Genomic DNA, 15,862 nt, shown 5'->3' with positions numbered 1-15,862 from the left:
ATAATGCACATAAACCTAGCACTACAATTTCAAGTCTGTAGAATAAAGAAAATGAATATACAGTGTATACAGTAGCTATTCTGAGCTCCATATTTGAGAAAGAGTTGACGTGATAAAAAGCTTAGCAATGAATTAGTTCAAACAAAGGATAATCCCCAGTATTGTAATGATTGAATTGAGCAGCAAGATAAATGACGTTGCTTAAGCATAGTAGCCATGCACATCAGATTGGGCAGCATCTTTAGCTCCGCATATGCTCCCTACATTACTAAGTATTTCCGGTAAAATGTTGTTTCTGTGTGTTTACAGAGCCTGCTGTACTTTCCTCTTAATCATTCTTTTCACATTTCATTCTTCTGGGTTTTTTACAGAATGGCCGCACTTCTGGGAAAATTCAGGATTCAGTGTGCTGACATCAAGGTCATTGGAGACATTAATGTGAAACCTAGCAAGGAGAGGTATGAACAGTTGTTGACAGATTTGGCATTCCAGCAAACCCTTGGCTGACTACTCCCTATTTACCTCCATAAACTGATGTTCTCTAAAACTATCGGCATTCCTAATTTACACTGCCTTGATCACCTTTCAATGCTTTCCCCCTCCCCACTGTTTAACTGTGTACCTCTCAGTTAAACAGCACCTTAACTTTCTCAGTGGTTTAACCATTTCCTATTCCTTTAATGAGCTTGGCAACCCTCAGTGGTCTACACTTGCAATATGATCTGTTGTTGATTATCCCCAAATTTTTAATACTCCACTTGGTCAGTGCCTTCAGCTGCCAAGGGTGTGAACTATTTGTCCAACCCCACCCCACTTGATCTTTGTTTTCTTACTCTTCCAAGGCACTTATTAAATTCTACCTCTTTGGCCAATGTCTTGGACTTACTTTAATGGGCGGAAACTTTCTACAAGCAGCAAGCCTCCCCAAGTTCCTATTGACCTATACATGGTAACAATGAACAAATTATCTTTTGGACAGAGTTTCTGTCCAAACCCATCTCTATCCTAAATATTGAGGCTCTGCTTAACACAGGGCAATGTGTGGTGCAGTACCAGCTCATGAAAACACCAAAAAGTCTGATAGCTGACTAAATTTAGCATGTTTGAGCACTTCTGGACGTCTCTGTTATTCACAAAAATTCTAAGACTATTACTAAAACTTTTTGAGATGAAAAATCATTTAAAAAATTATTTAATATTTTAAAATCCCTACCATCTGAGCCATGCCATTTTTCACAGCTACGGTTCTTGAACCGACTAGCAAAGCCCTAATCACCACTGCATTTGTACAGTTTAGCAGCACTGTGACCACTCTGATTACTTTGTACTGAAATAGACTTTATTTTGTTCTAATTACATTTTTGTTCTTATAAAGAAATGTGTTTATATTTTTCTTGTGAATGCTGCTTATTTGATGCTCGGTGCCTTTGTAAGATTTTCATTGCACCTGTGCATATGTCAGTTTTGACAGGTATTTGGAGGGTATTCTAGTAACCTTTCAGACTAAACATACTGACCCAGGATTAGATTTCTGGGTGCAATCTTCTCCCTATGGACAACTGAACAGTTAGGCTTTCTGTGGCTTGTAAATGAAAAAGATACTTGAAAACAATCAGAAATAATTAAACATGTAATTCTGATTAAAGTTGATGATTAACCTCCAACAACCAATGGAAAGATTGAAAGTACATTTATTATCAAAGTATGTATGCGGTATGTAACCCTGAAATTCAACTTCTCACAGGCAGCCACAAAACAAAGAAAACCATAGACCCTGTTCAAAGAAAAACATTTACTTTCCTGCCCTCCCTGCAAAAAAAGAAACCAATCACACAAATGGCAAAAAGATTAATGAAAGAACACAGAATATAAAACACCAACCCACAAAATCATCAAAAGAGTCCAGGCATATTTAACTCAGCCCAGTCCAGCTCAATCCAGCGCCATCATTCATTATTTGCAGGCTGCCCGATCAAAATCACACAAAACAGCAACAAAATAAAGGGGTGACCAGAAACACGTCATAACGTGAACTACTGAGTCAAATCCACAAAAGCGATAATTAAACCTTGCTTAAGACCCAGGACTCTGGCTTCATCCTCTTGACAGCATCAAGGGAGAGAGAGGCCATTCGAATGTAGAGACCTTTCTCCGGGAGCATCGAGTGAGAGGGAGAGAGGGACCGTATAGTCTTGATCCAAGCATGGATCAAAGAACTAATGACGTTCGTATTGAGTGGTTCTGGCAAAACCCAAAGTGGACTTTGGTGGAAGTGCCACTCGATACCATTTCTGTCACTTTATTGATTGATTGGCATTAATTAGCACAATTGGATTTCTCCTTTTTGTGAATAGGACATGGCTGAGTAATTAATCATTAATAGAACAGCTTGACCAGAAATGCAGCTTATTTGGAGCATACATCTTCAGTACCACTCCCGAGATATTCCCTTTGCTGTATCCTATTCCATCATCTGTTGTGTGATTTCGCATGGACTGAATGAAATTGGTTGGAGACTGACTCCTCTGCTGTTGGGGATCTCAGGTGGAAGCTGAGATGGATCATCTGGCTTAACTTAGTTGTGAATGTTTTAGCCTTTAGCACTCACATGCTGCGTCTCACCATCACTGAAGATCTGGGCACTACCTTCTCCATTTATAGTATGATGTGGTGAGACCTAAGGCTTTGATCAGATCTATTGTACGTGAACTTGATATCCATTACCCACTGATTACTTATATGCAAGTATTCCTTTACTGTAGCGTCACTCAGCTGGTACCTTAACAATTTTAGGTATGCCCAGTATTGTTCCCAGTAAGGCGATCTGAACTCCTTTTTGAACCAGAGTTGATGCTCTAGACCAGGGGTTCCCAACCATTTTTATGCCAAGGATCAATACCGTTAAACAAGGGGTCTGTGGGCACCCCTACCCTAGACTGATGGTAATATTTGAAAAGGAGTATGTCAAGCTGTGAGGTTACATGCTGCAGTGATCTACACTAATAATAGTAATAATCGGCATCCTTTAGTCTCGTGAGACCATGGATTTGCACCTTGGAATGTTTTCAGGGTGCAGGCCTGGGCAGGGTTGTATGGGAGACTGGCAGTTGCCCAAGCTACAGGCCTTCCCCTCTCCACGCCACCGATGTTGTCCAAGGGAAGGGCACTAGGACCCAAGCAGCTTGGCACCAGTTTCAACTCCTTTATCCTTTTCCTTAGGCATTTTTGTATCTATTCTTCAAGATTTTTAGTGACAACTAGTCAATTTTGTCAGGATGTACCTTGTTAAACTCCTTTTCAAAGTCTCCCTACACAGAGCCAACCACGCTACCCTTCATGGATGTTGTTTACTGAATACTACTTGCACAACACAAGTGCAGGTTCATTTACAGTTATTTGATCAATCAATACTTCCTCTAATTATGCTCTGAAGGTTTACTTATTAGGTTGATCAGCATTTAGCTTAGGCCCCTTTGGAAAAAATATTGAATTTTTTTTATGGTTCTCTGTACAAGGTACCACAGAAGCCAAAGAGCCAGAAAATCAAGCTTGCTGCTCACCAAGCCAAGTTGCTTGAAGCACCTATTGTGGAGCATTATTTAGAAAAGTGAAATAACCAACATGCCACATGATTTTCTCTGTCAACATTATCACAATCATTGATGGAATAATATGACATCACATGTTGGAACTGTTCAGCAAGTCAGATAGCTCCTGCAGAAGAAGCGAGGAATGTTCTTTCATCATATTTTTACTACTACCGCAGATTTATGATACCATCCAGCATTTTGCATCAGACTTCTTGCAGCAATGGTGACAGTGGGAATGTGCAAAAGTACAATTGAGTTGTTCTGCAATGTCAAGTTGCAGACCCCTCAGAAATATGATGCAGAGAATGGGTAAATCCAGTTAATACAGAGGTATTAACCACTTCTAAGGGTGACTTTGACAAACCCACAGCATTATTTTGCTTAATTTCAGCTCCAGCATTGGTTCGGTGAAGAGCAGTTTATTCAGACAGACAGACATACTTTATTGATCCCAAGGGAAATTGGGAAATTGCAGCCGCACCAAGAATAGTGAAGAAATATAGCAATATAAAACCATAAATAATTAAATAATAAGTTAATCATGCCAAGTGGAAATAAGTCCAGGACTAGCCTATTGGCTCAGGGTGCCTGACACTCTGAGGGAGGAGTTGTAAAGTTTGATAGCCGTAGGTAGGAATGACTTCCTATGCCGCTCAGTGTTACATCTCGGTGGAATGAGTCTCTGGCTGAATGTACTCCTGTGCCTAACCGGTACATTATGGAGTGGATGGGAGTCATTGTCCAAGATGGCATGCAACTTGGACAGCATCCTCTTTTCAGACACCACCGTCAGAGAGTCCAGTTCCACCCCCACAACATCACTGCCTTACGAATGAGTTTGTTGATTCCGTTGTTGTCTGCTGCCCCAGCACACAACAGCAAACATGATCTTTTGTCCAGTGAGAACAAAAGAGATCAGCATCATTATAAGTAACGTCACTCATTGTTATACTTAGTGACCCCATTTGCATCAAGGATGATGTTGTGCTGAGCCACAGTTTTCCTGATCATACAACTGGACTAAGTTTTAGGTGAGAGCAGTGGTGATTTGGACATTGAATACATCACTGTTAACAGGATAGAAAAGAGATTGGTGCAGATTATATTCACCCAATTTGTTCCCTCGTCCGATGAAGTGTCTGTGCAGTGATCTCTAAATTTTGACCAAACCTGTGATGTTACTGTTACAGACTGGTATTTTGGGGAACCAGGCCTCTGCTACTCACGGTCAATCGAAAAACCAGTCTTGTGGAGGGAGACCATGTGGGTACAGATGTAAAGTGCAAGAGCAGAGAGCGGGAGCTCCAGCATATCGGTCCAATATACAAAATCTTAGTAAATCATAAGGCATTGGCAATGATATTAAGTGTTTACATGCACTGGTTTCTAATCAATCATTGGTTCTTTGTCAGTCTTTATTATTTATACTTTGTCATAAATTCTTTAATATTTCCATATTTGCCTTCAAGAAAAATGAATCGTAATGTAGTATTTAGTGACATGTGTACTTTGATAATAAATTTACATTGAAATTTGATGTGAGATTTATTAATTATGAAATAATTGTGCTTTGATTGGCTGATTATGACTAATTACAGCTGGAAAGCATTTGAAGAATTGATTGAACCATATCAACTGCATGAAAGCTCCAAGGATCCTGCAACTGCTGAGATATTGCAGAAGGAGTATCCATGGAAAATTACTGATGCTGAGCTAGAGAGATTTAAAGACAAGGTAGGCAAAAAAACATCCTGTAAACTATTGTATTCATAATACATATACTGTATGAATTGTTTTGTTATTTGATGAACAGAAATGTACACTCTGGCTTTTTGTTTTAAATTAGACATACCGTCAAGTCAGACTCAATGAACTTCTACAGGAGAACTCCCGAGCTGCCAACATCATTGTTGTGTATGTAAAGTCTACAGATGTGTTCATAATCCTGAAGTAGTGATTTAGATAAAGTAACATGACAGATTCAAAAGTACATATTGCTGTATTTTTAGTGGAGAAAGTGGCATGATTAGACATCACTTAGAAAAGATTAGAGAACAAAATGGTGAATTGACTAAAATACTGACCCATTCTTAAGATTTTTCTTTACTTCAATCCATATATGGGAAAAGTGATTATAAATCCCAGTCCTATAGGTATTACTAACAGTAATGCAGCTTATTTGCAAGTGGATTATTCTGACTTATTTTTCAAAAGGTGCTAACATTTTATTTTTGTCACACTCTAGGAGTCTGCCAATTGCAAGAAAAGAAGCTGTATCAAGCTACCTATATATGGCTTGGTTGGAGATTCTTTCCAGAAATCTACCTCCTGTCTTAATGATCAGAGGAAATCAAAAAAATGTGCTGACCTTTTACTCCTAATTGTAACGTTGCAGCAAATGCCACATTTATTTATCATACGGTATATTTGAGAGTTGCCTAGAGGGAATCTCTTAATCTAAGTAGCAATCGGGCTTAATTCTTGTTTCTATAATTCTCTGATGCATTTCACAAATAATGACAATAGTTATCCCTCTTCTGAAATTGTATTCTCATGTATGGTCACCATCTGTAATTGTAAGGTTAATATGCTGCTGTGTTAATGATTTGTATTTTCACTGTAATGTTACAAAGGTGGAATATTACTCTAACTTGTGTAGTCATTACACCAAAGGGAAGTAATCATCATGTTGCAATCATCGAGTTCCAAAATCATTTGGCTTTTAAGATCTTAGTGGGGTTTTCAGTCCATTTTACAGAACAATATTCTTTCATCTGAGCACAAAAAAACACTTTATCCCTCATTTTGAACTATAATTATGTACAGTGTATTATTCAACATTGAGCTTAAGCATAAGCATAGATTGAGAAAAATCTAATATTGTCTGTCAAAGTCACATTCTGGAACACAGAATCAAAACTTGGCTAAAAGAAAGATGAGAATATGTTAAATGAGATGCATTTTCTTAACAAAAATTCTGGAAAGCACAAAACATTTTTTCATGTGGTAATTATATTTGGAGGAATTACTTGTAATATGACACAGATATTTTTGTTGACATGCAGAGTGTACTTTTCCATGACTTCAGTTTAACTGTGTAATCTGCATAACATTAATGAAAACCTTGTGTCAAGTAATTAAGTAATTGTTGAAATAAATTACACTAGAATTTAATGTTACCCTTTTTCTTCAAAACAGTAGGATAGAATATGCATTCTCTACTACTTTCACAAAATGATACTCTTTTTTCTGTTTAAATTTATTACCATATAACAATTATATTTATATTAAAATATTACATGGCTTGGATTTTTAAAATGACTTGAAATGTTGACAGACTCATTCTAGTATCCAAACATGGGTAACATTTGACTATTATAAAATTACACACCATTTTATGTCTTACTGGAATTTCCAAAATTTCAGTTGTGTTTTTATTTGAAATTTAAAGTTAAAATATTGGGACTGATTGGTGCAGATAGTGCATATTTCAAAAGTACATTGTGTTGCCATTCCATTATTACGGCTTTGAGGCAAAAAGCTGACATGAACTTGCATCTGTGTGGACATTATGGCTTATTGCGGCATATAACTATCAGGCAGAGCTCTTGAGTGTATGTCATGTTGCAGTAGTACTAACACTAGACAACACTTTGAATATTGTGTGAGTACTCAAATCACAGACCTCCGTTGATACCCCTGCCCCCCCTTTACCCCATCCCTGTCTATAATTTTAGTCCAGTTCTCTTTCTCTCTCCTTTTCCCCCCTCACCATAATCTCTCCCCAGCCCTAACTTACTTTCTCTTTTATTTCTCATAATTCTCTACCTTCCCCCTAGCCTATTTCCCTCCAGCCTATCACTTCCCAGCTCTCTACTTCATTTCTCCCCCCACTTCTTATTCCCCCTCGACCATCCCATGTTACTTCACTCCTGATGAAGGGTTTCGGCCTGAAACGTCGTCACTACCTCCTCCCATAGATGCTGTCTGGCCTGCTGAGTTCTGCCAGCATTATGTTTTTTTTACTTAGAATATTGTGTGCATTTCTGGTCACCATGCTACAGGATGGCTGTGATTCAAGTTGAAAGCAGAAAAGAATTCACAAGGACAAGAGGGCTCGGGTAATAAGGAGAGATTGGATAAACTGGGTCTGTTTTTCCTGAGGCATTGGAGACTGAGGGGTAACCTTGTAGAGGTTTATAAAAATTAAGAGGCATAATCAAGCAAGTAGACATTTTCCCAGGATAGAAGATTCTAAAGCCAGTGGGCATAGGGATTTGGGGTGGTACAGTTGTGCAGCAGTTAGCATAATGCTTTACAGCACCAGCAGCCTGGGTTCAATTCTTGCCATTGTCTGTAAGGAGTTTGCTTGTTCTCCCTGTGACCATGTGGGTTTCCTCTGAGTGTTCCATTTTCCTCCCACATTCCAAAGATGTATGGATTACTAGGTTAATTGGTCACTTGGGTGCTATTGGATGGCACAGGCATGTTGGGCCAGAAGGGCCTATTGCTGTACTGTATTTCAAAGTAAATATAAACAATAACATGCAAGGGGAGAGATTTGAAAGGAATCTAAGGGGCAAATTTTTCACACGGTGATAAGATGATCTATGCAAGGTGGATAGGAATGGTTTGGAATCATATGAATTGAATTGATTTTATTGCTTACATCACATCCATGAGGAGTAAAAATCTTTATGTTACATCTCCGTCTGAATGTGCAATGTGCAGTTTATAGTATTTTATAATAACTAGTATGTACAACAGGAGAGTCAATATAACATAGAAATACAGTTGTGGCAGCATGAATTAAGCAGTCTGATGTCCTGGTGGAAGAAGCTGTCCTGGAGTCCGTTGGCCCTGACTTGTATGCTACGGTACCACTTCCCAGAAGGTAGCAGCTAGAACAGTTTTGTGGATGGTGATTTGGGTCCCCAATGATCCTTTGGGCCCTTTTTACACACCTGTCTTTGTAAATGTCCTGAATAGTGGGAAGTTCACATCTACAGATGCGCTGGGCTGTCTGCACCACTCTCTGCAGAGCCCTGCGGTTAAGGGAAGTACAGTTCCTGTACCAGCCAGTGATGGAGGATGGAGCCAGTCAGGATGCTCTCAATAGTGCCCCCTGTAGAAAGGTCTTAGAATTTGGGGGCCAAACAGAGACTAGCTTAGATGAGTATCTCAGCTGGTTTGGAAGAATTGGACTGAAGACCATATTTCCCTGCTGCATATCTCTGAATTTATGAATATATCAAGCATGTGAATGCAATCAATAAGAGAGGCAACACATATGAGGTACTGTATTTGTATAACTCAGTAGGAATTTGCCCCCTCCATACAACTGACTCACCAACTCTTTCACCCACCGCCTCCTCACTCCCCTTCCCAACACCCATTGACCCCAGGTTCTAATGTACCTGACCACTGATCACACTCCTGCTAGCCAGCTCCAAATATTAATTTCCAAGCCCCATCACTTTATGGCAGCTATATCTCATTTACTCAGAACCGAACTTGTCTGCACCACACTAGAGCAGCATGCAAAAGGAAAGGTTTGAAATAATGCTTCAGACATTGGGTATTTTTGAACTTTGAACTGGCTGGTCTGCAAACATCCGATGCCATGCGGTGACTAATGAATGAGCCTTTGCAGCACTCCAGACTATTTAGATTTGGAGACCCAAGCCTCTTATGGTACCAAAACTGAAATGGTTGGTGGAATACAGTGGCAGAAAGTCTAAGGTCATGATCTTTGGTAGAAGAAATGAAAGAGTTGACTATTTTCTAAATGAAGAGAAAATACAAAAATCTGAGGCGTGAAGGGATTTGGGAGTCCTTGTGCAGGATTCCCTAAAGGATCATTTGCAGGTTGAGTCTGTGATGAGAAAGACAAATGCAATGTTAACATTCATTTCAAAAGGACTAAAATATAAAAGCAAGGATGTAATGTTGAAACTATAAAGCACTGGTGAGGCCTCACTTGGGGTATTGTGAACAGTTTTGCGGCCCCATTACCTTCAAAAGGATGTGCTGAAACTGAGTTCTCTTGTGAGTTCATAGGAGTTCACAAATATGATTCTACAATAAAACAGCTTGTCATATGAAGAGTGATGGCTCTGGGCCTGTATTCACTGGAATTCAGAAGAATGAGGGATAACCTAATTGAAACCTATGGAAAGGTGGAAGACCTTGACAGGGTGGATTTGGAGGGGATGTTTCCTCTGGTGGGAGTGTCTTAAGACCCAGAGGACACAAGCCTTGGAATAGAGGGATGTCCTTTTAGAATGTAGATGAGGAGAAATTTCTTTAGCTAAAGAGTATTAAATCTGTGGAATTTGTTGCTACAGTTAGCTGTGGAGGCCAAGTCTTTATGTATATTTAAGGCAGAGGTTGATAGATTCTTGATTTGTCAGGGTATGAAGGGATACTGGGAGAAGGCAGGAGATTGGGGCTGACAGGAAAAATGGATCAGCCATGATGAAATAGTAGAGCAGACGTGATGGGCCAAGTGGTCCAATTCTGCTCCTATATATTATGGTCTGGTGGTTTCACCAAAGTACTATCTCTGATTGATGACTTTACTTTTATGTACCAAACTCCTGTGTTGACCAAACCCATACCATAAAGAGCAGAATGCGGTTTGACTTTCTGACTGTCTGCTGTACCTGCACGTTTACTTGCTGCATCTCGACACTGCAAATGATTCCTCTCTCTGATTTTGATGCATGGGTCCTGACTAAATATTACCTTTCTCACCCTGCTCATTCCCTTAGTAAATCTCATCTCCATTCCCTTAAGTTAAAGTGACATGGTTATCATAAACAACTAGTTAACACTGGACCACAAGAGACGCTTCATTTTTCAAAACACACACAAGGTGAGAAAAAATGGTCATTCTTGGCTTCAGTCTAAATGTACTCTTCTAAAACCCTCCTCCATCTGTAGAGAGGTATAGCACAGAAACAAGCCTCTTGCCCTATCCTGTTGATGCTGTCCATCCAGTACTCGGTGATTATATAGATATCTAAATATTGTGAGAATCTCCACCCCCCACCACCCTTAGGCAGTGTGTTCCAGACTTCTAACAACCTTGATGAAAAGCTGGTTCCTTTTATCCCCTCTAAACCTACTTTTTTTAAACCTCTGCCCTCTGAGTATGGGTATCTACTATGGGGAAAAAGTTTATCTGTATCCACTCTATCCATGCCCTTCATAATTTTGTTCACCTCCATCAAAATTCCATAATTCTTTACTCTTAGAAAAATAAACTCAGCTTATCTAATCACATCCTAAAACTTACATACTCCATCCCAAATAGCAACCTGGTGAGTTCCCTCTGCACTGTACCAGAAGAATGACATACTCCCTAGAGTGTACAGGAGTATAGATCCATATGCAATATTATGGATATGACCTCACCAATCTTATAAAGCTGTTCTATATCTTCTTTTATTCCATATGCCAGTTAATAAAGATTGATTCCATATACCCTGTATTATTATGTTCCCCTACGTTTGCTGTGTCTACTACCCTTATTTGAACTCCCAAAATATATTACTTTACACTTTGAGAATTAACTTACACCTCGCATTGCTCTGCCAAGCTTACCAGCTGATGGATATCTTTCTGTAGCCCAATTATCTTTCTTGCTATCCGCAACACCAGTGTTGGTATCATTTGCAAGCCTACTAATAGTATCTCTTCAATAAAATTGTTGTTAATGCACATAACAGACAGTAGGGGAATCGGAACAGTCCCTTTGCTACCCCAGTGGGCAAAGGTTTCCAATCATAGAGCAATACAGCACAGAAATTGACCTTACAGCCCAACTCATCCGTGCCAAACTGAACTAGTTACATTTTCCTGCATTTGGACCATCTCCTTATAAACCTTAACTATCTACACACTTGTCTAAATGACTTTTAAACATTGTAATTGTATCCATCTCTACCACTTTCTCTAGCAGCTCATTCTATATATTCACCACCCTCACGTCCCCTTTAAATCTTTCAGCTCTCCCTTAAATCTATCCATTCTAGTTATAGATTCCCCGACCCTGTGATCATCCACCTTATCTTTATGATAATATGTGGCTCATAAGGTCACCCCTGAAGTCTCTTGTGCTCCAGCCTTCCATATGGGTCCTTGAAGTCTACGTGGACAACATCAAATGCACTATTCTCACCAGTATATTTACTTACAACATTAAACAAATCAAATCATCAGAAAGGATCTCCCAGGAAAAAAAATTGCCATTCTTGACCAATGCCTGCCTTTCTAAATGTGGATTGATCCTGCCTTCAGAATTTTTTTCCAACATTCTACACACTGGCCTTTAATTACCTGACTTTAGCGGTCTGAACAATGCTTTATAAGACATTAGTCAGACCACACTTGGAGTATTGTAAACAGTTTTAGGCCCCTTAACTGAAAAGGGATGTGCTAGCACTGGAGAGAGTCCAGAGGAGGTTCACACGAATTATCTCAGGAGTGGAAGGGTTAACATGAGGGACATTTGATGGCTCTGAACATGTACTTGCTAGAGTTTAGGTGAATGGGGGGAGGGGGAATCTCATTGAAACCTATCGAATATTGAAAGGCCTAGAAAGAGTGCATGTGGAGAAAATGTTTTCTTTAGTAGGTAGCCTTGGACCAGAGGTCGTGGCCTCAAAATAGAAGGGTGTCCATTTAGAACACAGATGAGAAGGAACATTTTAACCAGAGAGTAGTGAATCTGTGAAGTTCTTAGTGCGTAAAAGGTTATAGGGAAAAAACTAAAGAATGGAGTTGAGAGGGATAATGGGTCAGCCATGATAGAATAGTGGGGCAGGCTTGATGGACTGAATGGCCTAATTCCACTCCTATATCTTATGGATAAGACTGCCTCCTATAACATCTAGGGACACTCCTGATTAAGCTGCAGGGACTTATGCACCTTTATGTTGGCTAAAACATCTTTTTCTTTTTCAATCTTTTTATTGAGTTTCATATATACATATAGAAAAAACATAACGTAATAATGAATAGGTTATGAATACAATAGACTTGAAGTCACATTAATAATAAGATAACAATATCCTATTAAACATCGACAAAAGAAAATACATTAATCAATCAAGTCCATATGATTATATATGAAAAAAAACAAAAATAATCGTCAAAAGAAGAAAAAATTTGAAAATATGTGAAAAATATATATTGAGAAAAAAAACACTAAACTAAACTAACATGGGCAATAATAATAGTTTACAAGTATATGATAGTGTCAAAAAACTCCGGAACTCCATACCTGAACAAGAATAAGCAGAAAGAAGGTCTGGAAAAGGCCAAATTAATTCATATGAAAGTGTCGAATGAACGGTCCCCAAGTCTCTTCAAATTTAATTGATGAATCAAAAATCGTGCTTCTAATTTTTTCCAAGCTCAGATAAGAAATAGTTTGAGAAAACCACTGAAACGTGGTAGGAGGATTTACTTCTTTCCAGTTTTGTAATATAGACCTTCTGGCCATTAATGTTACAAAAGCAATCATTCGTCCGATTGAAGGGGAAAACTGATTACCATCCTCATTTGGTATACCAAAAATTGCAGTAATAAAATGAGGTTGTAGATCGATATTCCAAATTGAGGAAATGGTAGTAAATATGTCCTTCCAATAATTATGTAAAGTGGGACATGACCAAAACATATGGGTCAATGAAGCCACTTCTGAATGACATCTGTCACATTGAGGGTTAATATAAGAATAGAATCGAGCAAGTTTATCTTTAGACATATGAGCTCTATGTACAATTTTAAATTGTATTAAGGCATGTTTAGCACATATAGAAGAGGAATTAACCATCTGTAAAATTTTTTCCCATTTATCTGTTGATATATTATATCGAAGTTCTTTTTCCCATTCTTGTTTAATTCTAACTGATATTTCTGGTTGTATCTTCATAATCATATTATAAATAAAAGCTACTAATCCCTTCTGACAAGGATTTAAGGTAAAAATCAAATCTGAAAAATCCATTGAAGTTGAATTGGGAAAAGATGGTAGAACTTTATGTAAAAAATTTCTAATTTGTAGATATCTGAAAAAGTTAGATTTAGGTCATTTAAATTTGTTGGAAAGTTGGTCAAAAGACATCAAAGTACCTTCAAAAAAAAGATCACGAAAACATTTTATACCTTTCCTTTTCCATATGCTAAAAGCTTGATCTGTCAAGGAAGGTTTGAAAAAAAAAATTAAGTAAAATAGGGCTATCAAGAACAAAGTTTTTCAAAGTAAAAAACTTACGAAATTGAAACCAAATTCGTAATGTATGTTTGATAACAGGATTAGATATCTGTTTATTGAATTTAACTAAATCAGTAGGAAGAAAAGAACCAAGAACGGAGAATAGAGAATATCCCTTTACCTCATCACATTCCAAATTTACCCACTGTGGGCACAATGGTGAATCCAAATCTAATTTCCAATATATTAGGTTACGAATATTATTCGCCCAATAGTAAAATCTAAAATTAGGTAAAGCTAAACCACCATCTTTTTTAGATTTTTGTAATTGTCTTTTACTTAACCTGCGGTTTTTATTTTGCCACAAAAATGAGGAAATTTTTGAATCAATGTTGTCAAAAAAAGATTTAGGAATAAAAATTGGTAAGGCTTGAAATAAATATAAAAATTTCGGTAAAATCATCATTTTAATAGCATTAATCCGACCAACTAATGATAAGTATAAGGGAGACCATCTTGTAGTAAGTTGTTGAATTTGATGAAGCATAGGTAAGAAATTCAGTCTAAATAAATCTTTATATTTCTTGGTAATTTTTATACCTAAATAGATAAAGTTATCAGTAACAACTTTAAATGGTATCCTGTCATTCAATAAAGTTTGCGCGTTTAAGGGGAATAATTCGCTCTTATCCAAGTTTAATTTATAACCAGAAAAACTACCAAGTTGAGCCAACAAAGATAAAATAGCAGGAATAGATCTGTCAGGATCAGAAATATATAACAGCATAAAGTGATAACTTATATAACTTCTCATTACGGGTAATACCAAAAATATTAGGAGATTCACGAATAGCAATGGCTAAAGGTTCTAATGCGATATTAAATAATAAAGGACTTAATGGACAACCTTGTCTCATACCACGAGATAATTGAAAAAAAAGAGGATCTGTAATTATTTGTGAGAACAGAAGCAACAGGTTTATGATATATTAATTTAATCCATGATATGAAATTAGGGCTAAAATTAAAATTTTTCAATACATTAAATAAGTATGTCCATTCAACTCTATCAAAAGCTTTTTCAGCATCTAATGAAATAATACATTCTAGGGTTGTGGGTGATGGAGTATAAATTATATTAATCAATTTTCTGACATTAAAAAAGGAATACCGATTCCTAATGAAACCAGTTTGGTCTTCTGAAATAATCTGTGATAGTACCCTTTCTAATCTAATAGCTAAAATTTTTGTAAGAATCTTAGAATCTACATTTAATAATGATATAGGCGATAAGATGCACATAAATTAGGATCTTTATCTTTTTTAAGAATTAAAGAGATAGTAGCTTCATAAAAAGATTGAGGTAATCTCTTCTTAGCAAATGCATCATTAAAGATTTCACATAACCAAGGGGAAAGGAAAGAAGAAAAAGTTTTAAAAAATTCTACAATATAACCATCAGGGCCAGGAGCTTTCCCTGAATTCATTGATGAGATAGCCTCTCCTATTTCGGCCATAGAGATGGGAGCATCGAACAAGCTATGATCTTCATCTGTCAGTTTAGGAATATTCAAATTGTTAAAAAAATTATCCATCATGGACAGGTCACCATCAAATTCTGATTGATATAAAGATTTATAAAAATCTTGAAAAGTGTTATTGATTTCTTTATGATCAGTAGTTAGATTACCGTCTTGTTTACGGATTTTAATAATTTGTCGCTTAGTTGAAATAGCTTTTAATTGATTAGCTAACAGTTTACTAGTTCGATCACTATGAATATAGAATTGAGCCCTGGTCCTAGTTAATTGATTTTCAATTGAAGAAGATAATAATAAACTATGTTCCATTTGAAGCTCAACTCTCTTCTTATAAAGTTCTTTGGTAGGAGTCACAGAATAAATCTTATCAATTTCCTTAATTTTATCCACTAATAAAGCAATATCTAAATATCTTTGTTTTCTTTTACCAACGGAATATGAGATAATTTGTCCACGGATAAAAGCTTTAAAAGAGTCCCAAAGTATTCCTCTGTTAATTTCTTCAG

The 15,862-nt window shown here is 37.3% G+C and overlaps 1 protein-coding gene across 3 annotated transcripts in view; it reads left to right on the top strand.

The window, feature by feature from the left end:
- Positions 1-6,911, top strand: part of slc12a1 (solute carrier family 12 member 1) — a 157,041-nt gene extending 150,130 nt beyond the window's left edge. For all 3 annotated transcript variants that reach the window (XM_059946047.1, XM_059946045.1, XM_059946046.1), the window contains 4 exons: positions 372-458; positions 5,189-5,324; positions 5,437-5,504; positions 5,836-6,911. In XM_059946047.1, coding sequence (XP_059802030.1) covers positions 372-458; positions 5,189-5,324; positions 5,437-5,504; positions 5,836-5,971 — 427 coding nt within the window. In that variant the 3' untranslated portion in view covers positions 5,972-6,911. The remainder of the gene's footprint in view (positions 1-371; positions 459-5,188; positions 5,325-5,436; positions 5,505-5,835) is intronic.
- Positions 6,912-15,862: the final 8,951 nt, after the last annotated feature.

Source organism: Hypanus sabinus, chromosome 21, assembly GCF_030144855.1.
Source record: "Hypanus sabinus isolate sHypSab1 chromosome 21, sHypSab1.hap1, whole genome shotgun sequence".
In the NCBI taxonomy this organism is placed as follows: domain Eukaryota; kingdom Metazoa; phylum Chordata; class Chondrichthyes; order Myliobatiformes; family Dasyatidae; genus Hypanus; species Hypanus sabinus.
Note: the sequence above shows the minus strand (reverse complement) of the source record. Positions and strands in the feature narration are given on the sequence as shown.